Genomic DNA, 24,437 nt, shown 5'->3' with positions numbered 1-24,437 from the left:
AGGCATCCATCCATTCATCGCTTCGCCGCGCGCCCACGTTCGTTTTGGCAGAATGGGTAACACTTACCCTGAAGACGTTCGCGCACGTGTCCTCGAGGCAGCGAAGGAGAGTGAGAACTGGCGATTGGTAGTAGCTCACAACGGCGTTGTGGTGGAGACTGCGCGGGCTTGGGTGCGACGGGCAAGACGCTTAAATGACTTCACGGCTCCTGCAGACAAACGAGGCGGCGCGCACAGCCGAAAGCTTCACGATGAGCATCTCGACTTTTTAGAAGACAGACTGTCCGAAAACTGCTATTTGACGCTGGGGCAGATGAAGGAGATGCTTCTTGACCACTTTGATGTGAAAATTTCCGCCGAGACAGTGCGCGCTAACTTGGACGTCACGGTGAAAAAGGTTCACCGGGACAACAATTATCGCAACACTGTCGAGAACAAGGCAAAACGGCAACAATTTGCTATCAAGCTGCTGTAATTTGTGGCGGCAGACAAAAAAATCTTGTACTTGGACGAAACCAACTTCAATATGTAGGTTAGCCGCACCAATGGATGGAGTGTCCAAGATACGCGTGCTGTGGACGTGAACACGACCAGCAAAGGCAGCAATATCCACGTGATTGCGTGCATTTCGTGCGATGGAGTCGAGTATCATGAAAGGCGGTTTGGTTCGTTCAATTGTGAGGCTGCGAACGGTTTTAGTCGTATAAGTTAGTGCACCATTACTATCTTCTGCATTGATGTGAGCTAGGTTTCATGGTTTAGAAACGGCCCGTGGTATCGAGCACGACGCTAAACCAAACATACTGTGTAGTGTTTGTATAAATGCTATTAGAAGTGCAGGTGAAAGATGAAGATACAGTGATTACCAACGATAATAAAGAGGTTGTAGTGTCGCACACCTCCCCTTCGCGCGGCGCCTCCGGCCGCGCTACTGGTCAGGGTCGGGCAGTTCACGGCTGTTTGTAGAGCGGGGCCTTGCGTGCGCGCGCAGATGCGAGGAGCGGGTTCCAGTTGTAGAACAATAACGAGCGGTAATCAGTGAAAAGTAAACTTGGTTCCTTGTTCTTTGTAGTAGGTGGGAAATATACGACTGAGAAACTAATGCGCCGGGCTAAAACGGGGAAAGGGTCGATCGCGCTCATGAGGATGACACCCCTTCTCCTACGCTCACCTGTACTCCTGGGCATGACTTCCAACCCAACGTGACACCCGGTTGACTCGATACTCAAGACAGTATATAGTTCGTGTCATCCGTCCTTGAAGCTGGCGAGGCAAGTGCAAACTCCCTCCTCAAGGTCTTCACAATTCCCTCTGCACCAACCGTACCTCGCAGTCGGCGCTTGAACAGTTCCCACTTGATACAGTAGGACCCTGTGTGCTTTAACACGGACTTTACCTTCTTCGCATCTGGTGCACGCTGCTGGAACGACCCCTGCATTCCCGGGTACGGGACATTCTCCCCCACTTGACGTTTGCCGTCCTCGGCGAGCGGTGCACCGGAGGCGAGGAAGTAAAGTCCGGGTAACAGAACCATAAGCAGCACGGTTAGGAACAGACTTATCGTCGTGGTCACGGCGGCAGCAAACGCCAGTACCATCGCGCCCGTATCACGTGCTATCTTGAGACGCGTCGCCTTCTGGTACCACGCAAACACTTCCTTGTTGAGTACACTTGCTACCCAGACAACAGCATGGTTCACTATTCCACCTCCAACGTCTCGATCGTCGGAACTTTCATCCAGCGCGGCTAGTGGTCGCTTGAAGCGTTCTGAGCAAAGCTCCTTGTCACACACCCTGCTCTCCTTGGCTACCTTCGTAACCATTCCTTTAAGAAGGGTACTCAGTTCCTCCTTCATTGCCAACTTTAGGCTCGACGGAATTATTCTTATCATCTTCTCCATATCCATGTCGTCTTCGACCCTGGTCTTCTTATTGCAACTGTTCTCCTTCCAACCCACATCGATGGGACCACCCGCGTCGACCTCTCCGTAAGTGCTCTGTTCTTCTTTCATCACGCTGGTAGTGTTCACTACGTCACGGTTAAGAGTGTTCGCCTTAAGCACTTCGTCGACGGGACCGTCCGCGTCGACTTCTCCGTAAGTGATCCGTTCTCCTTGCATCACGCTGGTAGTGTTCACTACGTCACGGTTAAAAGTGTTCGTCTTAAGCACTTCGTCGACGGGACCGTCCGCGTCGACTTCTCCGTAAGTGCTCCGTTCTCCTTGCATCATGCTGGTAGTGTTCACTACGTCACGGTTAAGAGTGTTCGCCTTAAGCACTTCGTCGACGGGACCGTCCGCGTCGACTTCTCCGTAAGTGCTCCGTTCTCCTTGCATCACGCAGGTAGTGTTCACTACGTCACGGTTAAGAGTGTTCGCCTTAAGCACTTCGTCGACGGGACCGTCCGCGTCGACTTCTCCGTAAGTGCTCCGTTCTCCTTGCATCATGCTGGTAGTGTTCACTACGTCACGGTTAAGAGTGTTCGCCTTAAGCACTTCGTCGACGGGACCGTCCGCGTCGATTTCTCCGTAAGTGCTCTGTTCTTCTTGCATCACGCTGGTAGTGTTCACTACGTCACGGTTAAGAGTGTTCGCCTTAAGCACTTCGTCGACGGGACCGTCCGCGTCGATTTCTCCGTAAGTGCTCTGTTCTTCTTTCATCACGCTGGTAGTGGTCACTTACCTCAGGGTTAAGAGTGTTCGCCTTAAGCACCTCGTCGACGGGACCGTCCGCGTCGACTTCTCCGTAAGTGATCCGTTCTCCTTGCATCACGCTGGTAGTGTTCACTACGTCACGGTTAAAAGTGTTCGTCTTAAGCACTTCGTCGACGGGACCGTCCGCGTCGACTTCTCCGTAAGTGCTCCGTTCTCCTTGCATCATGCTGGTAGTGTTCACTACGTCACGGTTAAGAGTGTTCGCCTTAAGCACTTCGTCGACGGGACCGTCCGCGTCGACTTCTCCGTAAGTGCTCCGTTCTCCTTGCATCACGCAGGTAGTGTTCACTACGTCACGGTTAAGAGTGTTCGCCTTAAGCACTTCGTCGACGGGACCGTCCGCGTCGACTTCTCCGTAAGTGCTCCGTTCTCCTTGCATCACGCTGGTAGTGCTCACTACGTCACGGTTAAGAGTGTTCGCCTTAAGCACTTCGTCGACGGGACCGTCCGCGTCGACTTCTCCGTAAGTGCTCTGTTCTTCTTGCATCATGCTGGTAGTGTTCACTACGTCACGGTTAAGAGTGTTCGCCTTAAGCACTTCGTCGACGGGACCGTCCGCGTCGATTTCTCCGTAAGTGCTCTGTTCTTCTTGCATCACGCTGGTAGTGTTCACTACGTCACGGTTAAGAGTGTTCGCCTTAAGCACTTCGTCGACGGGACCGTCCGCGTCGATTTCTCCGTAAGTGATCCGTTCTCCTTGCATCACGCTGGTAGTGTTCACTACGTCACGGCTAAAAGTGTTCGTCTTAAGCACTTCGTCGACGGGACCGTCCGCGTCGACTTCTCCGTAAGTGCTCCGTTCTCCTTGCATCATGCTGGTAGTGTTCACTACGTCACGGCTAAGAGTGTTCGCCTTAAGCACTTCGTCGACGGGACCGTCCGCGTCGACTTCTCCGTAAGTGCTCCGTTCTCCTTGCATCACGCTGGTAGTGTTCACTACGTCACGGTTAAGAGTGTTCGCCTTAAGCACTTCGTCGACGGGACCGTCCGCGTCGACTTCTCCGTAAGTGCTCCGTTCTCCTTGCATCACGCAGGTAGTGTTCATTACGTCACGGTTAAGAGTGTTCGCCTTAAGCACTTCGTCGACGGGACCGTCCGCGTCGACTTCTCCGTAAGTGCTCCGTTCTCCTTGCATCACGCTGGTAGTGCTCACTACGTCACGGTTAAGAGTGTTCGCCTTAAGCACTTCGTCGACGGGACCGTCCGCGTCGACTTCTCCGTAAGTGCTCCGTTCTCCTTGCATCACGCTGGTAGTGTTCACTACGTCACGGTTAAGAGTGTTCGCCTTAAGCACTTCGTCGACGGGACCGTCCGCGTCGACTTCTCCGTAAGTGCTCCGTTCTCCTTGCATCACGCTGGTAGTGCTCACTACGTCACGGTTAAGAGTGTTCGCCTTAAGCACTTCGTCGACGGGACCGTCCGCGTCGACTTCTCCGTAAGTGCTCCGTTCTCCTTGCATCACGCTGGTAGTGTTTACTACGTCACGGTTAAGAGTGTTCGCCTTAAGCACTTCGTCGACGGGACCGTCCGCGTCGACTTCTCCGTAAGTGCTCCGTTCTCCTTGCATCACGCTGGTAGTGTTCACTACGTCACGGCTAAGAGTGTTCGCCTTAAGCCCTTCATCGACGGGACCGTCCGCGTCGACTTCTCCGTAAGTGCTCCGTTCTTCTTGCATCACGCTGGTAGTGTTCACTACGTCACGGTTAAGAGTGTTCGCCTTAAGCCCTTCGTCGACGGGACCGTCCGCGTCGACTTCTCCGTAAGTGCTCTGTTCTCCTACCGTCGCAGATGTAGCGTTCTCTGTGCCTAGCACCTTCGCTTTGGCTTCCTTGACCACAGTCAGACAGTTGCGACTCGAAATGCGACCCCGGTGGTCCTCTTCTTCGCTAGGAGTGTTGACTTCGAAGACCGAGCTAACCCACTGATGCTGAACCATGATATCACCTTCAGAGCCTACCGTCCTTTTGTTCTCTTTGACGATCTCTTCCTCAGCGACGGAACGCTTTTCAAACCCATTTTAAAATATGCACACGGACGAGCCGTGTTCACCACCCACCGCGGAATCTATCGCGCGCGTGTTAGTGCCTTTGGTTGCGGGTTCTCGAACTTCGCCATCGTTCTTCATAGCAGGTTTCTCTGGTTCTTGCTCTACCAGTACCGTTCTCCTAACAGTAGTCACTTCAGCCAATTCTTCATAGCTATCTCCACTTAGTGCTTCTTCACAGTCTCGCGAGACACGTAAGGTACCAGGAGTGTTCTGGAACACTGTCGCATCGTATCTGGCAGGTTTGATCTCCTTGCGAAGAAATAACTGTTCTTGTTGCACCCTTCCGGTTACTTCTTCTACCCCATATTTTCGTTCCACACTCCAGTCTTCACGCGCACCTGGAACCATTGACGCACTGTACCATACGGACTCAGAGCGTTCTCTGATCGATGACTGTTCTTGTTTCCCTTCTTCAGTCACACGCGCTCCATTTATAATCGATTCACACACCTCCTGAAACGTTCCTCTCACCCCGGGACGCGCTCCATACCGCTCTGCCAAATTGTAAGCACTCCTCGCTGTAAATTGGCTGGGTGGTGTCTGTGTCCAAATTGGCTGGGATGGGAACACTTCCTGAGTGTGTTGCGTTGGTTGCTCCAGCAGTCCGACTGCTGGTTGAAGTACTTGGCCGTTCGGTTATAGTAGATAGCCTCTGCGTAAGACACTTCCACCGCATACAGCAAACGACGAATACAAATAGTGTGGGGGGATTACATGGACGCTGCCATCAGGCATCGTGACCACATCGACGATAGAACAACCACGGTACGACGGGATGGCACCGTCCCCGTGTTGTCGACTTGAAAACACGCATCCAGGACTGTTCCACCAGCCGTTTGACGGCTGAGACTTCTCGGGCCCCCAGCCCCAACAGTGCTGGGTCCACCTCGGGTCTTCCATCTTAGTGTTCGTAGCTCCTCCAACTCTCACCAGACAACGCCTTCTCCAGCAAGCAGACTACCCTGCTTCTCCACCAAATGTCGCACACCTCCCCTTCGCGCGGCGCCTCCGGCCGCGCTACTGGTCAGGGTCGGGCAGTCCGCGGCTGTTTGTAGAGCGGGGCCTTGCGTGGGGCGAGCGAGGAGCGGGTTCCAGTTGTAGAACGGTAACGAGCGGTAATCAGTGAAAAGTAAACTTGGTTCCTTGTTCTTTGTAGTAGGTGGGAAATATACGACTGAGAAACTAATGCGCCGGGCTAAAACGGGGAAAGGGTCGATCGCGCTCATGAGGATGACACCCCTTCTCCTACGCTCACCTGTACTCCTGGGCATGACTTCCAACCCAACGTGACACCCGGTGGACTCGATACTCAAGACAGTATATAGTTCGTGTCATCCGTCCTTGAAGCTGGCGAGGCAAGTGCAAACTCCCTCCTCAAGGTCTTCACAATTCCCTCTGCACCAACCGTACCTCGCAGTCGGCGCTTGAACAGTTCCCACTTGATACAGTAGGACCCTGTGTGCTTTAACACGGACTTTACCTTCTTCGCATCTGGTGCACGCTGCTGGAACGACCCCTGCATTCCCGGGTACGGGACAGTAGTAAGAATCATGATTCGAGATCATTAGAAAAAAAATTAAGCATGATGCTGACCCAGATTAATGAAATTAAAGTATCGAAGCGCATATGAGCTTAGCGTTTATTTTTTATATTTATCCCACCGAAGCGTAGCGGAGGCGGGAAGGCCAAAACATGTAGAACTAAACCTAATTTACCGCCGCGTAGCAGCTAGTGTTTAATACATGTAGGTCCTATAATACAAAAACTAGATCGTCTCTGGGAATACATATTTTTAAAAATATGTCGACATTTGCTGTCTCTGCGGGGGGACCCCCTGGTGATCCCAGACATTCTTCGACAAAAAAGGTTCGGAAAGCTAACATTAAGATGGCTAATTTTTTTTGATACGGTTGTTAGCATAATTGTCAATAGCAAAGTAGAATTAAAGGCTGGGCAATGTATTTGGTATCAACCAAAACTGCCAACGCTTAGCTGGTTTTGCGTCTCTTCACGTCAGGTTCAAGCTTCATCGGAGGTCCCGTTGCGGTACTGAGCTTTTCGTTGACGCTTTGTTTCTTGCGCTGCAGTGGCCTGAATTGCATCAGGTTTTCCTGTACAAGATAACTCATCTTCAGCTGCATTGGCATATCGTCGTTTTGCCATGACTGTAAATTGCAGATTGCCGTTGATGTTGATTCCAACTGTATGGTCAATTTCCTTTATCGTTACGTACAGTTTGTCTAACGTTAGCATTAGCCCGCTCAAAAAACCATCATCTGCTTCTCCACTTCTTCTACTAACCAACTCAATAATAAAGACTTACATCGCTGCTGCCATCGCCGCCTGCGCTCTCACCGCCACCAACGTCGCCGCTGACGGAGCCACTGGCGCAGATTTACAAACCGAAAGAATAACGTTAGCATTAGCCCGCTCAAAAAACCATCATCTGCTTCTCCACTTCTTCTACTAACCAACTCAATAATAAAGACTTACATCGCTGCTGCCATCGCCGCCTGCGCTCTCACCGCCACCAACGTCGCCGCTGACGGAGCCACTGGCGCAGATTGACAAACCGGTCTTTTTGCTTTTTCCAGTCTAATCACATACTAAGTACGATATTTTGGATGTTGTCCGAACGTTGACCCATTTACGTTACGCTCACGCAATTAATCCTGTGTGGGCTGTCCATTACTCATTCTGAGGTATTCCCAGTATAAAATGATTATAATATCAGCACAATGTACGACGAATTGAAATCCGCAAGCCTTCCCCTCTCCAGCCACGTCGCTATTGTCGCAATCTGTGGAATAGTGAACCGAAGTGAAATAAGAAGTGGCTCCCGTTCGGGCCTGAGAGTGGTGTCTCGATGCGGCAGCCGCCACCAAATTCTCCTCACTCGGTGGCTCCAGCAACTGTTCTCTGTAAGCAACTTCGATTACCGGTACTATTGAAAAACGCCCTGGAGCGCGAACGCCTTCTGTGAGAACGCCGCGTCACCACCACTCACGATCGGAGCGCCAAGATGAAGGAAGTTGCTTCGCTGCCCCGCACGCCTACGATGGCCGCCACGGCGTCCGACCAGGGACCCAACAGCTTGCACCTGCATGCCGACACGGAGCTTGGAGAGGCCGCAAGGGGCTCGACTGGCGCCGAGGTCGCCGCTGATATGGAGCTCATGGGCGCCACCAATCGTGATATGTTCTCGTGGTTACTGTTTAACTCAGAGAACATGACTGCGCCTGCGGGCGTAGGGGGTCACCCTTCTGCTGACCACGCGCATGCTCAAGCGTTGGCTACTTCAATGGCGCTAGATGACCCGTTTCGAATGCTTGGCCCGGGCGACGACACCAGCCTCCCGCTCACGTTGCACCCAGTCACGACCTCGGCGCAGCTCATCCAAACGGGCGCTCTCACAGTGGAGATGCCAGCCACGACACCTGCTACTACTACGGCTCCGGTCTCCATGGCGGCGCCCACCAAGCCTGTGCAAAATCAACGCGGTATGAAGCGCCCCGCCGCCGATGTGGCCAAGGATCTACACGGCAAGCACCTGACTAACACAGAGGGTCTACTTCGCCACCTCGAGAGTGCCAACAACGCATTGGTTCAGAAGCGCCAGGCCGTGCACAATACCAATATCACGGTTCCCTCGGCGGCAATGGCTACGGCTGCCAAGTCGCCCAAAACGGAGAAAACTCCGACGTCCAGCAGCAGCGATAGTAATAACCCCAGCAACATGACAAGCCTGCAAAGAAAACTCAAGCTCGAGCGCAACCGGGAGTCGGCGCGCGAGTGTAGACGTCGCAAGAGGGAGCACATCTTGGGCGTCGAGGAGCGCTGCCGCCAGCTCGAGCGCGAGAATATGGAGCTGCGCGGACAGCTGAAGGCCGGCAAAGAGGCCATTCGGCAAGAGGAGAAGGAGAAGAACCGCGTGTGCGAAGAACTGGAGAAGATGATTCAGCGCGGCGCCTCAGAGAAGGAGCTCGCGGAGAAGATCGATAATTTCAAGGAGCAGTACTCTGACTACGGTCACGGCCGCCGCTCGGCGCTGAGTTACCACCTGCACCAGATCGAACGACTGCTCCTGCCCACGCAGGTAACCAAGATGTGCATCTGGGCCTTGCGTCAAGACGACAGCTTCTGGCAGGACGAGGAGGACGAGACCAGTCTACCGGTCATCCTAGCCAAAGAGCTGGGACTAAGTGAAGACCAGAAGAAGAAGATTCAGCAGCAGCGGGGGTCAATCTCGCTCATCTGCGAGAACCTCAAAAGTGCGCTGGGGCTACTCTCGGAGCTCAAGACCGAAGTAACCAACAAAAACTCCACCTTAGACATGGAGATGGACAAGCTGCAGAATATCCTTACCCCCACCCAACGCGCCAAGGTGGGTGCTGGTTGCACAAAACCGGTTGACATCTAGGGTTGCTGTGCTAACTTGTGCGTTGTGTTTGAACTATAGTTTATTGTGTGGGTGACTAACAATCAAGCGTGCATGCACCTACTGAACAAACTGTGGCGAAGTGTGCTTTGAGCACGTCGAGAGGAATTGATTATCTTCGCTATCATACGGCTGACGCTAACTACCACAGATGGAGATTGCATGTATACCTGAAAGGAACTAAGCACTATCGTTACTTATCGTGTCCTACCAGGATACACTATCCTCCTGAGAGGACAGAAGTTGACGAACAAGATGCAGGGCGGCAATGACGAGGTTATGGTGGAGCAAGGCAGTGGGCTTACAAGTATGGATAGGAGGGATTCAGTCATGTGGAGCTTGTTTTCGTTTGCGTACTCGTCAGGCGCTCGTTCTTCTTTTCCTCGAAGAATGTCGATACTTCTGTGTAAGGGACGGTTTTTACATTTTTTGCAACTTGTTGGCCTTGTTTGTTTTGAGTTTTTGAGTAATCTAACCTGGTGGTCTCAAGCTAGCTCCAAGTACTACAGTAGTAGAATTGGCCTGCTTTGCGTATCTGATTCTAATCCTTCGCGGGCGTAGTAGCTGGCAATGTGTACTACGTAGTACTACGTAATACTTACTTGTGCTGTTCGAGGAGCGAGCGGCGCATGCGCTTCATGTGGTTGTTCCATTCTTGGCCGTTTGGGTTCGTAAGTCGGTACTGGAGCTCCTCCTCTGAGATACCCTCAGCCATATTTACAAGCGAGCCAAGGACCGTGCGTATGTAGTTGGCGCAGTCTTTGTCTGGGCGTGCGCACTTGTAGTTCCAGAGGCCTTTGTCAGCGTTGAAACCGAATTCCAGCACAGCCTGGCGGTTGGACGTCCTCGAAACTAGCTTGTGCACGACGGGTGCATCCTTCGGGTCCAAGCGCACAATCGAATCCAGCTCAATATGGGTGTTGCGAGGACCGCCACACGATAGCTGAACGCCGTCGCCCGCCTGGCTAAGCGTGACCAGGAAATCCACCGTGATGAGATCCGACCACTTCCATTTGAGGTATTCTTGGTTCGTGTTGGTCACGTATTTCGTGTTGGGGCAGAACACCACACCGTCCGTATAGTGAACGCGCTTGTCGTCGCTGTAGATGCGGCCAAGGCTGTGGTCACGCTTCTGAACACGCTGGATCTGGCGGAACACTTCCATAATTTGGCGGTGCGGCACCCATTTCTTGCGCAAAATGGGCAGTATCGCATGGCGATTGATGTCCAGGTTGCGAATGCCCGATGCGTACGGCCCCCTGCATTTGAGATATACAAGCATGAGCACCCGAACCAAAATTTATGGATATGTGGAAAAACGTACTCTTCCGACAAAAAATCGTTCAATATCCTGAGGCGCTCAACGAACGGCTTTTCGACATGGGAGTCCTCAGCGGATGGGCCTGTCGCGATGATGTCGAAAGAAATGAACACATAGCGCTTATCCTTCTGGTGGAACTGCAGAAACGAAAGGAAAACGTCAAGTGGTAGAATCGGCATATCTTTGCTGATTGGTCAAGAGCGACAACGTACCACAAGTTCGCCGTCGAGTACCGTGCCTTCAGGCAACACCAACTTCAACAAGTCCAAGCCTGACGCAGCAAAGGCTGCATTGGATCGATCAACCAGCACCGTTGTGCCACCAGCCACAACAAGAAAATAGCGAACACCATCCGTCTTCTCCGAAACAAAGTACTCGCGACTTTGAACGAGTGGAATATGCCAGCGCGCAAAGCCCACGGGCATCGTCCCACTAAATTTGCCACGGATGCCAAGTCGACCTTGGTATGCGTTCTGCACCTCGGTTGCGCCTGGGGAAACCCAAGTGGCGCTTAAACGCCTGACCCGAGTTCGGCATAAAGTATTTGACCATTTTCCATAACAAGGACGACATCTCAATAGCGCACTTCCAGCTCTGCCCATTTTCATCCGGCTGACTGAGCCATCCGGTTCACTGCCGGCTCGCTCAGCTCCACTTCAACCTCAAACAACTTTTTGTTCGTGCTCTCTTCGAGCACTTAGTGAGGTCTACACGAAGGTCACGTCCGACAGCCGATACACGGTCCTTGTGGCGGATATTCTCGGCCGCGGGCATCTCGCTCATATCTCCCTCGAGTTGGCGCATGGGGAACTCGCACGAGATAGACACGCGACAGTCATACTGACAGTGCGGCATGAAGATGTCGATGGAGCCGAGGCGCTCCTTCACCTGCACCATGGGCTTGCCGCGCATGTTGGTCTGAGGGTCAACATCCTGCACTATACGCTTGGATTGTGCCATGTTGTGCACTACCTGTTTCTCCTTGTGCTCCGAGTACGCGTCTCCACGAAGCATGCCTTCCACACCACGCACAAAGCTCTTGTAGTCCATATCAGCTACACCAGGCACGAACTTAGCGCCTACAGCCTTCATCTGCTCGTCTGAAAGCACAACGGCGGCGTCCACACCCTCCTGCGACGGGCGGCAGCGTGCATCCTGTAGACACGACGAGATGCGGCCGAGACGCAGCTCCACCTCCACATTGGCGCCGAATCCCTTTTCATCGATTGCAGCGCGCATATCCTGCAGAAACTGGGCAATGGCGGCGTCGGGTGCGGCTGAGTTTTCGTCCACAGAGATAGTCTGCCCGCGGCCAGCCGTGAGCTTCGCCACCTGCGCCTCTGCCTTTTTAGCCGTGAGAGCTGACTCATTGGTACGCGATAGGGAGCTCAGCATACTGTTGAGCACACCGCCCGTCGAGATCTTGGAGTGCGCGCGCTTGGACATGGCAGCAAGAGTGTAGGAGTGACTGCTCTACTTTTGGGGACAAGAGTTATTGTGCCTTTCACCGTTTTTGGCCCGTTTACGCGCCCTTAAACCCTTGATAAACTTCCGGATATAATGATCCTAATTCTAACTTAACGATTGTTTGTATGCTAAAAGATGATTTATTTGCAAATCCTATATGGTCCACCAATGCGAAAACGGGGTGCAGTACTGTATTTGAAAGGGATAGGTTTATTAGAGGTAAACAGAACTGCACCCCTTTTTCGCGCCCTTGAATATTTGATAAACTTCTAGATGTGATGATCCCAAATCCAAATAAACAAAAAATGGTTTGCTAAAATATGAGTTATTTTCAAATCCTATATGGTCGACCCCGCGAAAATGGGGTGCAGTACTGTATTGTCAATTCCGTTCAAAATTGCCGATGCGGGAATCCACAGCATATCGGCATAAGTGGTGCAAATTGCGAGATTAGATCATTCTATTTGCTATGCGACCAATAATTTGCATTCTCCAGTCTGTACGCATACTACAAGCTCGGGTACTCCCGAAAGCACCGCGCGCACACCTTCAAAAAGTCGGAGCGCACGATCCGTAACTGGGTCACGCTCTATGATATTTCTGCGCGTGACCGCCGTCACCAAGCGACACTACACGAACGATTATTGTAACGGGGTACGTAGCTGTAAGTGTACCCCTAGTTACATAAAGTGTGACACATCACACTTCAGAAGTATGAAACGTCATACTTCGGGATATTTGGTACAAGGTACCAAGGTCGTCCGAGGCCAACCATTGGCTGACATTGCTTTTCTATAGGTGACTTATAGTTTGTATATTTAACTCAAGTTAGGGCGTGGTCGCGTGCCCTCTCCACCTGGAGCTGGAGATGGATAATGTCTCCAGGTGAGGTCGCGTTGTTCACCGCCTCTAGATGAAGGACCGCTCATTTGAACTCTAGACCAATAAATCAAATCTCATCTCTGTTCAGTTTCAAATTTGCCGAGCACCAGCATGAGTCGTCCTCGTCCTGGCCCTCCTGTCCTGCAGCGATCGCTGCAACAGCATGAGCCGCTCAGTGAGACTCCTGCCACGGTATCTCCGGTTCGGCAGACATCATCAGCGTTAAATGAATCCACGGACGTCTTGTGGACACCCAGCAGCCTGCCGTTGCCTACGCAGATAGCGCCGACTCAGCCCTCAGGAAATCTCGAGCCTAGCTACTCATGGAGTCCTTTTGTGACGGGGTCACACAGCACCTTGCGCTAGAGGAAGTTATTTTCCGAGAGTATACAAACTCTCAGTGAATGGCAGTTCACAGGTCCCCTCTTTATTTAAAAGAGAGCGAAGTGACCTAAATAAGGTAGATTGTAAACTGAGTATATTTATAGGTAGGTTAAGTTTGGGTTTAATACAAACTATAAGTCACCTATAGAAATGCAATGTCGTTGACCAATGGTTGGCTTTGAACGACCTTGGTACTTTGTACCAAATATCCCGGAGTATGACGTGTCATACTCCTGAAGTGTGAAGTGTCACACTTCATGTAACCAGGGTACACTTAGGGCTACGTACCCCGTTACATCCTCCCCCACTTAGGTTAGGTATACCGACCAATTAGAATGAAGAGGTGTTCGTCACAAACTCTCATTCTCAAAGTCGAAAACCATCGACTTGGCCGCGCGAGCTCGGCGGAGGCTCACTTCACAGTTAGAGCCTCGAGCAGCAGCCTGTGCGCTATTCGTCTAGGTCTCCAATTCGAACGTTACCATCCCTCGTGGCACAGCAAAGAGCGGTGCTAAGACACGCTCCAAGGCTGCGGCCGGTAAGGCGCAAGCCAACAGCACTAAGCCTCACGGCAAAGGCTCTGCACTCAAGGAGGCTACTCAGGTGGCCTCCGAGGCGATCGGTTCCTCGGGTGACGCGGCTGTGGGAAAGCAAGCAAGCACGCGCCGCAGTCCGTCGCCCTCGGCCTCAGACAATCGTCCGAACCCTCGGTTCGTGGAACGTGAGTTCAACTCTGGCAGTGAGGACGAAGCCGAGTCCGAGAGCACGTACGATGCTCCTGCGGGCTCTGTGGGAGGGCACAGCCCAGTACCCAGTGAGCACAAGGATGACAGCGTGCAGTCGCTCGCTAGTGATCAAGGTGATCACAGTCCCAGATCGTCTGTGCGCTCTGCGAGTCCGGCCGTCAAGGCTAAGGCGCTCCCAAAGCCGTTGGCGATGAGGAAGAGAATCCTCGCAAACGTCTCTCGCTTGCCGAGGGTCTTGCGCGTGCTAAGGCCTCTAAAGCCGAAGGCGCCGAGCCCTCAGAGAAGCGTAAAGCCTCTAAGTCTCCACTCCACGAGGAGAAGGAGACTCAACACTCCTATCAGAGTATCTTCGACTCCTCGGATGAAGAGGAGAAGAAGGAGAAAGAAGAGGAGGAGGATGATGCTATCGCTGAGCCCCGGGAGGTCTCGAATGACCTCGACCAGCAGCAGGAGGAATTCCAAGCTGCCCATCGTGTGCGTGGGGGTTCGGTGGTGGCACCCGTCAGCCAGGGAGCTGCCATCAACTCAAGAGGGTATTGGCCTCCCGAGGAGAGCTTTGGGGCTGACCTCTTCTTAGAGCTTCTCGTCGCTCCTCGTGGCCTTGTGGGCGGTCACACTTCTAGGGGCATCTACGAACGTGCCCTTGATCAGAAAGAACAGTTGTTCGTTGACAACTTGGAGGCTGCTCGGTGTGTGCTTCTCGCGCCACATCGCATCCCTCTTAAGGACTTCACGACTTGTCGTAAGAAGCCCGAGACCCGGGGTGGTCTCTATCCTATTTGGGGATACCTCTGGGCTATGCCCGAGAACTGTCCCACGTGGGGGTGAAAGTAAGGAGGGCCATTCCGCGGAGGGCCATGGGACAGACTGTGCGCAGAGACGACACAAAAAAAATCTTTTGTAGCAGCAGTTTTTCATATAATAAAATCGAGTTATTACAAGCCGTGTCCGTCTCTAAGCGGCGTGTCCGTTGCAATATTTCAGTATACAAAATCTAATACTAATTTGGCCGTGTCCGTCCCACAGAGGCGTGTCCGTCCCAGAGACGCGAGATATTTGGGTCTGTGTCTCACTTTCAAGATGGCGCCCAAGCCCAAACTTGCGCTTCCCGCCTGCGGCTACATAGTCGTCTATCTGGGCCCTTCAGACGAGACTCTTACAGCTCTGAAAACCGAGGCAATGGCTCGAGAGTACACACCCGTGTTTGAGATGGTGGGAGGGGAATGCCACGATGCATACCGCAAGCAATCGCGTGTGAAGAAAGCTTCCGGTGCAGTTAGCGACCTCAAGATTGCTTTGACTTCAATCACATCTTGTCTGGATCAGGGGTGGATGCCAACGATTTTTTCGTTTATGCATTCAGCCCCAGGGGGGAATGAACAAGAGAGTCATCAGGATTATCCAGCTCGAGTAATTGATGAAGCAAAAAAGAAGAAGAAGTTTCCAGCAAGCATGCTTTTTGCTATTGACGAAGGTACAAAGCTTCGCGTTTACGACGGATGTACCGAGACAAAAGACGACGGGGCTTCCCGTGTTCTTACGATTCCTGTCGGCTTTTGTGTGATATTCCGTGGCGATTTAATTCACAACGGAATGCCGTACAGCACCGCGAATTATCGCATTCATTGCTATCTTATCTACAAGTGGCTCAAACGGGAACCGGATATCGTGACAAATGTTCTTCCTCCTCATTTCCTGTGCCAGTACTGTGGGGTTAAGCAACCAGAATCGAATCTCATTCGACAACATCGTCGGTATTGCTCTAAAAACCCAGACGCCTCAAAAAACGAGTTGACACGTCGTGCTCCGCCTAAAACGGCTCTGCAATGGACATGTAATGTGTGCGGGAAAATGTTTAACAATGACAGCTCCTACAGGACACATGTGAGTCGTGGTCATCTCAAGAAGCGTAAGGCTGATTCGTAGAGAGAAGTGAATAAAAAAGTTTGGGCGCTTTTTCGGAAATATCTTCTTGTTAATTTAACTAAAGCTCGCGTATCCCCAATATCTGGGTGGGATATTGTGCTCGTGATAGGTCGAGCTGTCTTGTATATTTGTACCGATCGAATTTGAAAGTGGAGGAAGTACTGTGACTGCAGGTTCGTGGTTGGTGGCTACCATAGGCGGTGTTGCTGGATGATTAAGATCGACCCGTTCAAATAACACTGGATCTCGCCGTGAGGTATAAGGTCGATTTCTCACACGTCGATCAAATCGACGACGGCGTTGTTGTAAAGCTTGTTCGGTGTACATAGGCTCCTGGATGCGGACAGGGAGAGCGTGTTGTTGGTCACGACGAATCCACCAGTGCTTGTCAAAGTCAGCAGGACGCAAGATTCGCTGGCCGTTGGATTCAATGATTGATACCAAGTCGTGCACACAAGGACGACCATGAACACCTCGAAACCGGCCTGTGCATCCATCCCGATCGGCGCGAGAGTAGACAATTTCTCGCGCTTCACACCACAACTTTTGGGTCTCTGTAAGTGCCCACACCGTTATTACACGAGCTACCGCTGCAAAGTGATTCCCCTGAAGTAGATAAGGTACCCGAGTTGAATTGCGCTCTGCTAAAAGACTAGTAGCAGATATTGCCGCTTGCCACCACGGAAGTAGCCGTAAAAACACTGTGTAGAGATCGTATCTACACCCGCGCAACCAGATCTTACACTTGGCATGAGCTCCTTCAACAAAAGAGGTATCTCTAACTCCGAAGTGCTTGTAGCAATAGGTCCATGCTGCAACAATTTTGGTTTTGTATTTCCACCAGTGATTTTCAAGGTACTCGGCTAGATGAGGATTCCGACGATGAAGACCTTGTCGTTTTACTTCAAAATCGGCTTTATTGCATCCACAGTGTCATAGAACGATTTCATGAAAGAATCTGTCTGCCAGGTATTTTCATACTTAGGTTGGCCCGGAGCTGGATTCTGGACAGGAACTTGCCCAAGAACCTGACGGGTCTTGCTGAGTACATTCTTGTTCATATGCCAACGACAAATTATGGCTGGGACCCCAGGAAATACAAAATCGATAGCATTCATAGACGCCAGTTCTCGATCCGTAAGAAGGATTCTCGGTAACGCAATGGTATTCTCCTCCAAGAAAACTCGGTAAGTATTCATCGCCCAACGATAATCCTCTTCCCGCTCTCTTGGTAGCCAGCACTGCGCCACTGGAAGGACAGTGTTGAACCCCGTCAGGTCAATGATGTTAAGAAGTGGTAACTTGTACTTGTTGGTCTTGTAAGTACAATCCATACCCACGATATCTGAATGTCTTCTGTACTGTGCGAGTGTACCAGGATGCCCCCAAAACAAATATAACAATTGTTGAGTTTGGGGATCAGCCTCCCACCGATAGTAAAAGTCATGTTCACCCAGCGCTTTGAAAAGAGCATCCATCACCGTATGCGAGGCCATCTCTCGGCGCCGGGCCGCATTCCTCATGTTAGAAATATCTTGTGGAATAATACAAGAATTCGGATCCGCCTGAGCCAAACTAGCACACACAGAGCCTGGTGTGATCCCAACAGCAGTCTGGGCGTGAACAAGCTCCTGAAGTGAAGCCGCAGGAGGGACCTCAGCAGAGGCAGCCGCACGACGACGATGGCTAGAGTGCACTCTGATGTCTTCCGACGGAGGATGGTTATGCACCCGGCTTCCATTGCGAGTGTGAACTATCTCCCATGGACCCGCCGAATTCTCTTTAGACACTGCTTTAACAATGAGCTTCATTGGACATCCGATGCGAATCGACCCTCTCATTGGTCGTTGTCGTTCCGCATCAGTAAGATGTTGCGTACATTTGGGCTTCCCTGCTCGGTCACAATCCAATCCACGCTTCCAAACTTGCATAGGGGTAGAATCAGTGTAGAAAGCACGACGCTTTGTTACGTTGAATCCATGATCTTTCGTCCACTGATGAATAGCGGCTATAGCTTCCGCTTCCGATGCATACGTCCTCTCTGGTGGTGGCTCGATGCTCACTGACGGTCTCTCAACTACGGGCATCGTAAGCAATTCGTCGACTGCATCCAAGCACAACAATCCCTCGTCATCGCATCCTGTACTGCGCGAACGACCTTCACTGAGGTTGTATATAGCCTGAACGGAGTCACTGGAAGACGCGGAAAAAGTGGTCTCGGCATGGATCGTAGCAGATAAACTTAAAGTCACAGCTAGAGAATTCACGCTGTCTGTCATCTTAGATGCCTCTGAACTGCTGGAGAGCTTGTATTGGATTGCGTAAGAGTGTTTTATTGAGTGCTGGAATGTGTTTTGGAAAGTGATGAGGACATGATAGTTTAGAAGGATCATCCTCCATGTAGATATCTTTTCCTTACGTTCTTACCCACCGGTAAGGACAAGAAGTTTTAAATATTGGGACGGACACGCCTCTGTGGGACGGACACGGCCAAATTAGTATTAGATTTTGTATACTGAAATATTGCAACGGACACGCCGCTTAGAGACGGACACGGCTTGTAATAACTCGATTTTATTTTATGAAAAACTGCTACTACAAAAGATTTTTTTTGTGTCGTCTCTGCGCACAGTCTGTCCCATGGCCCTCCGCGGAATGGCCCTCCTTACTTTCACCCCCCTCGTGGGGTTCTTGTGAGGACATGTTCTGGGCATGGGTGGAGTCTCTTAAGTACTCACCCACGGATTTACGGGAACTCCATGAAGATCAGCTGCTGTCCCGCATCCTGGATCAGCGTGATGATCTTCGTGTGAGATTTGCCCACTTGATCAGCAAGCGCATGCTGCCAAGGGACATCCTGAAGCGCGCGGCTTCTAGCGCTCACGATGAGCGCGGGCACGGAATGTATTCATCGTCCGTACCCCGTTTGGGCAAGAAGCCCCGGACTACTTATGAAGCTGCCGCCGCTTCTGTTCCCAGATTGCGACAGCCTTCGGGCAGTCAATCAGGAGCCGTTCAATCGGCTCCCACGAGTTCTCAGAGTGGGCATAACCCCTCCACTTCACGAGGAGCTGTCGCTTACCGCGACGCCGTTGCTCCTGAAGGATCCGCTCCACGTGGAAGTGGACCTCTCCATTCCGGTCAAGCAGGGGCGGAGGTGCCCTCGTACGAGTACGAGTACTCGGCGCCTCCCGAAAGCCACTCTCGTCCGAGTGCTCCGACCGCGGGTCCGACACAGGACCCTAAGGTTGACCGCCTCCGTCAACGTGTCCTCGTGCTTGAGATTGCAGTTGGCCTTGGGACTGGCGGTGATGCTGCCGCCCAGGCCGGGAATCAGGGCGAGCTCGCTCGTCTTGCGGGCCGCCTGGACCTGTTGGAGCGAGAGATCGCGAGCCTGCACCTGCGGGTGGATCGCCGGGTCTCTTCGTCCGATCTGGACGAGGCCTTTCGCATGATCTGACGGGTCGAGGCTCTGCTGCCACGTCCGGAGCCGCCTGCGGCACACTCCCAGACGTACGCGTATGGTGCGTACCCGGCGTACTCAGCGTACTCGGCGTATGGCGCCGGGGTCCGTTCGTACGGAGCCCCTCCGGCGTACGGTCTTGACCGCAGCCTTGCCGCTCCGACCGAGGCTTGGGTGCCTGTTCCGACGCCATCGTCGACGTCTGTGACCGGCCCTCGCTTCGAGGAGCTGGGTCAAGGGGGTCTGCGAGTCAGCAACCCCCTGCGGGTCAAAGTACCGCTTAAGACGTCCAACATAGAACGTCGGGTGCGTCGTCATTGACTTTGGCAGGTCGATGGTCTACGACGCACCATGTTGGGCCAGGACTGCAAATGGTCCGACGAAGCGGTGCTTCAGCTTGTTGCTGCCGACAGAGCTGACAGTGTCAAGAGGTAGATTCCTCGTGTCTAGCAACACTAAGTCCCCCACCTTAAATATACTTAAGTTTCCTCTTCCATGTTTGTCTAAGTACTCCTTTTGTTTATCTTGGGCCGCTGCCATTGCATCGCGGACCCTGTTGACAACGCTCAGCTTGGTATCCATAAAGGATTCCACCTGTTTCCGCAGTGAAACTGGTCTCACATCCGAGACCTGGGAGGAAAGGGCTTTCCGAGCCTCTCCCCCACTTAGAATAGAGGCGTCAGTGTCTCCTCGAAGAGTGAGAGGCCCTCTGGGGTGACAGAAGCCGTTCAAGTAGAACGGCGTGAGCCCCGTGGACGCGTGCACCGCGTTGTTGAGCGCAAACTCAACAACTGGAAGCTGCGTCGACCACGTACGTGGTGACGCCGCGCACACACTGCGCAGAGTGTCCTCGAGCACTCGATTGACGTGCTATGTCTGGCCGACTGTCTGCGGATGGTCCGCTGCGGACCATCCGCAGACGAGTTCCCAGTAAAGGGAACAGCGTTTTCCAAAACGCAGCAGTGAACCGCGGGTCTCGGTCCGAGACAATCGTCTCCGGGAGACCGTGATAGCGGAACACGCCATCGACGAACAACCTTGCGGTTTGTTCGCCCGTAACAGTGACAGGAACCGGAGCAAGATGTACCATCTTGCTCGGCCGACACACGAACACCAAAATTCCGGTGTTGCCGTGTCCGTCGGCGGGAAGCCCAAAGATGAAGTCAAGACTCATCGACTACCATCAGTCAGCCGGTACGGGCAGGCTCTGTAGTGGAGCCGAAGAGTGCCCTGCGGGTTTGACGCGCTGACATGTTTCGCATGTCTTAACGTACCGGGCGACCCACTTGTACATGTGGGTCCACCAGAAGGACTGAGAGACCGACAGAAAGGTCTTCTCGCGGCCCAAGTGGTCGCTGGAGGGCGCGTCATGCGCCTCCGCGAGGATGCCGAACTTCAGATCCTCGTCGTTGGGTACGACCACCCGTGGAGGATCAGTGGGCTCCACCCGGTAATAGAGGAGGCCCTCCTTCAACTCATATCGGAGGAGCCGTGAGCGCTGTCGCGACGAGAGCCAGTCGGACTTCGCGCTCGTTCCTGCCAGAAGGAACTTGACGATAGGCGCGACAGCCTCATCGTTCCGATACGCCATGCGTATCCGATCGTATAGATCCGTTGTCACCCGCGTGATGTGGGCCAACTCATAGTCAAAACGCCGAGAGAGGGCGTCCGCAAGCACGTTGAGCTTGCCCGGCTTGTATTCGACGCGGAAGTTGTATCCCGCGAAGGAGGACAACCACCTCGCCATCCTTTGGGAGAGGTGAGGCGAGTTAGTCGCCGTCCTTAAGGACGCGTGGTCTGTGTAGATCACAAAGGGCCTAGAGCCCAGAAGGTGAACACGAAACTTCACAAGGGCATATTTCATTGCCAGGAGCTCCTTGTCGTGGACAGGGTATTATCCCGGCCAAAAAGGCTTGGACAAAAATGGTAATATATTTTATCTTAAATTAGAGGAATGTAACTCCGCAGCCGTAGAACCGATTTCGTTGTGTGTCCCCTTAATAGATAGCTTGGTGTCTATTTATTCTCGTAAGAACTTCACAGCATCTAATAATGTTCACTACTTTTCAAATGGTCGCCGGTAAGAAATTGACTGCTGCTGAGAAGTACTTGGTTGTGAAGACCTACGAGTTCCTCCGCCAAAAGAAGGCCTCTGCATCGCATCTATGAAAAGGAGGAGTTCGTTATCATGTCAAAGAGTGTTTAGGCTTTGCTACAGGCACCATTTCAGCTATATGGGCGCACTGGGACCAGCACCACGACAAGAATTTCACCTCGGTAGGCTATACTTCATATCAGTTCAGTTATCATTGATATTTAACATTTCAGTGGTCGACAAATTAATTATGACAGATGGAAGGTCCAAAACCATCTGGGAGGCCTCCGAAACATGGAGAAAGCATACAGCCTCTCGTGCGTGAGTTGGTGTCGAGAATGAACAAGAGCGGAAAACCTGTTGCAGCACCACAGTTAGCACAGCGTCTTAAAGAAGAGCACAACATTGTGGTATCAGTGCGCTCACTACGTCGCGTGCTAGGACGTCGATGACAATGAAGCTGTAGCCGATTAGGAATATGAACGGGTGACCCGTTGTATGTTCTTTACACTCTAGATATTCTTTTGACGCGTTCTTTTTAACAAGTTTATATTTTTCTAACAATCGTCAAATTGCGGTAATATTTGGAATTAATCCATCCGGTTCTGAAAATCCCCACCTGTTATCCCAGCTCTGCCAATGAATATGTATGCATGTTAGTACGTGACAGCCCACAATTGCAAACAATTCTGCAGGATATAGAGCCTTTTTTAACGGCCGATTGAGAGACCAATGGTTGCAGATACGCAAAAATAGACCTCAAAATCGGAATCTACGCCCGATTTTACCCCTTATATCTAACTATCGTTATGGGTTTTGTGAAGGGAAGGGTTAACTTTTTTGGACCAAAGTTTGTCCAAGGTTTGGTGGCCGGGATAATAGTTCCGCTCGGCGGCTTTGAGCTGCCTGGACTGGAACGAGATGACTCGTTCGTGTCCAGCCGTGTCGACCTGCAGCAATGCACATCCGATGGCGTAATCGGAGGCATCGCAGACGACGCTAAACGGCTTCGTCTCGTCCGGCAAAGCCAGGACAGGGGCCTCTTGGAGACTGGCCTTGATGCTGTCAAAAGCATCCTGGTGCTTCTGCTCCCAGCGCCAGTCGACGTCCTTCTGAAGGAGGCTCGACAAGGGCTTAGCGAAGCCCGCGTACCCTGCACTGTACTTGTGAAGGTAGTTGGCCAAGCCCAACCACTTTCGAAGATCCTTCTGGGATCGGGGCGTCGGCCAGGCTGCTATGGCCTTGACCTTGTCCGGGTCAGCCCAAACGCCCACGTTGCTTACGAAGCAACCGAGAACGTTAATCTCTGGTGACGCGAAAACGCACTTGTCGATGTTGGCGTAGAGCTTATTCGCTCGCATTACGTCCAACACTCGACGGAGGTGTCCTAGATGCACCTCCATGGCCGTCTTGCCTCCCTCGGCACGGCTATGGACGAATATGTCGTCGAAGTACGTCTGTACGAAGGTACGCAAAGGGAGGAACAATTGCGTCGCCAGGCGATTGAACGTCGCCGGGGCGTTAGACAAGCCCTGCGGCATGACGAGCCACTCCCAAAGCATGCCGCTTGGAGTGCTTACCGCGATGAGCGGGATGTCGCTCTCTCGCATCAGGATTTGGTAGTATCCGTCTACCAAATCCAGCGCACTGTACAGTACGCTCCCGGCCATGTTGTTCAACAACACATCCTTTCGTGGGATTGGTGTTTGGGCCGGCACCGTTGCGTTGTTCAGCTTGCTATAAGCGTGAGCCAGACGCCACTTTCCGTTCGGCTTCCGAACGCAGAAAGTCGGCGTCGAGTGCGGGGATTTCGACTCCCGCACCATGCCTGCCTTCGCTTTCGCGGCGAAGAAGGCATCAATGACCTCGCACTGTTCGCGCGGGAGAGGCCATTGCCTCGTGACACAATACTTTGTGCCGGGCACGAGATCAATCTCGTGTCGAACGCCTCGATCCGGTGGGAGTTGGGTCGGTGGGTGTTTGTTCACCACGTCCGCATACTCCGTCACCAAAGGATACACCGGATCCTTGGGGTTCTTAAGGATCTCAGAACCCAAGTGCGTCTGACGCTGCTTGTTCAGGTCTTCGAGGACGTTCTCGTCCAAGACAGAGGAGGAGCTTAGCTCCTCCCGAGTAGTCTCAGGTCTCATGAGTACCATCTCAGCTATCTCTCCAGCCTTGAGGTTGGTCAGGAAAGACTCAGCCGTCATTTCCTCGAGGTTCAGTATCGCTGCAACCTCTGGCAACGGTTCCAAGTGGACACCAGATGCCTTGACGGGTAAACCGGTCTCGCCATCGAAGATGTGATAACATTCTTCCACCGGCCTTGTCGGAGGAGCCCGGGCCCTGGACTCCGAGTCGCTTGAAGCGACGTCGATCGGAACGAAGTTCGGATCCGACTTGAGGCGGCGGCGGCGTCGTTGACGACGGCGACCGTGACGTGGAGCTTTGCTGCCTACGTCTAGGGATGTCGTCGCTACGACATCCGAGGCACTCGTGGCCTCGTGTGGTACTGTGGTACCCACACAGGAAGCGTGTTCGACGCCTTCCTCTTCAGTTAAGGTCTGGGCGACCGTGTGTGGCACTGTGTTACCCACACAGGAAGCGTATCCGACGTCTTCCTCTTCAGTTAAGGTCTGGGCGACCGTGCGTGGAGCTCTGTTACCCACTCTGAACACGCTGTTCTCAGTTTTCGTGACAGCTGCAGCTGTCTGCGGAACTAAGTTACCCGCCTGTGGACCTAAGTTACCCACTTGCCAGCGCCTCTTCTGGGCGTTGCCACCATCAAAACATCCTCGGAGTCGTCATATACGTCGACGACTCCCAAGCATCTGCCGGATGCTTTGGTACCCTGGCAGCCCTTGCGGGCGCCCCGGGTCCTGACAGAGTGGAACATGACTCACCAATGCTCTGTCGTACTGCGCAGGGCGGCTGGCACCGAATTGCCTTGCCTCG

At 52.6% G+C, this 24,437-nt stretch overlaps 3 protein-coding genes across 3 annotated transcripts; 1 reads left to right on the top strand and 2 right to left on the bottom strand.

The window, feature by feature from the left end:
• Positions 1–5,686: 5,686 nt before the first annotated feature.
• Positions 5,687–7,267, bottom strand: PITG_18418 (uncharacterized protein; the record flags this gene model as incomplete). Its single annotated transcript, XM_002896306.1, has 5 exons — positions 5,687–5,955; positions 6,171–6,276; positions 6,773–6,871; positions 7,084–7,144; positions 7,254–7,267. 5 exons carry the CDS (start codon positions 7,265–7,267, stop codon positions 5,687–5,689), a joined length of 549 nt encoding a protein of 182 aa, XP_002896352.1.
• A 478-nt stretch (positions 7,268–7,745) lies between these two features.
• On the top strand, positions 7,746–9,180 carry PITG_18417 (uncharacterized protein; the record flags this gene model as incomplete). Its single annotated transcript, XM_002896305.1, has 1 exon — positions 7,746–9,180. The coding sequence occupies one exon, from the start codon at positions 7,783–7,785 to the stop codon at positions 9,178–9,180; it is 1,398 nt and encodes a 465-aa protein (XP_002896351.1).
• A 616-nt stretch (positions 9,181–9,796) lies between these two features.
• Positions 9,797–11,988, bottom strand: PITG_18416 (uncharacterized protein; the record flags this gene model as incomplete). Its single annotated transcript, XM_002896304.1, has 5 exons — positions 9,797–10,457; positions 10,523–10,656; positions 10,732–10,979; positions 11,020–11,135; positions 11,217–11,988. 5 exons carry the CDS (start codon positions 11,963–11,965, stop codon positions 9,797–9,799), a joined length of 1,908 nt encoding a protein of 635 aa, XP_002896350.1.
• Positions 11,989–24,437: the final 12,449 nt, after the last annotated feature.

The sequence above is a fragment of the Phytophthora infestans genome, genomic scaffold, assembly GCF_000142945.1.
Source record: "Phytophthora infestans T30-4 supercont1.62 genomic scaffold, whole genome shotgun sequence".
Lineage (NCBI taxonomy): Eukaryota > Oomycota > Peronosporomycetes > Peronosporales > Peronosporaceae > Phytophthora > Phytophthora infestans.
Note: the sequence above shows the minus strand (reverse complement) of the source record. Positions and strands in the feature narration are given on the sequence as shown.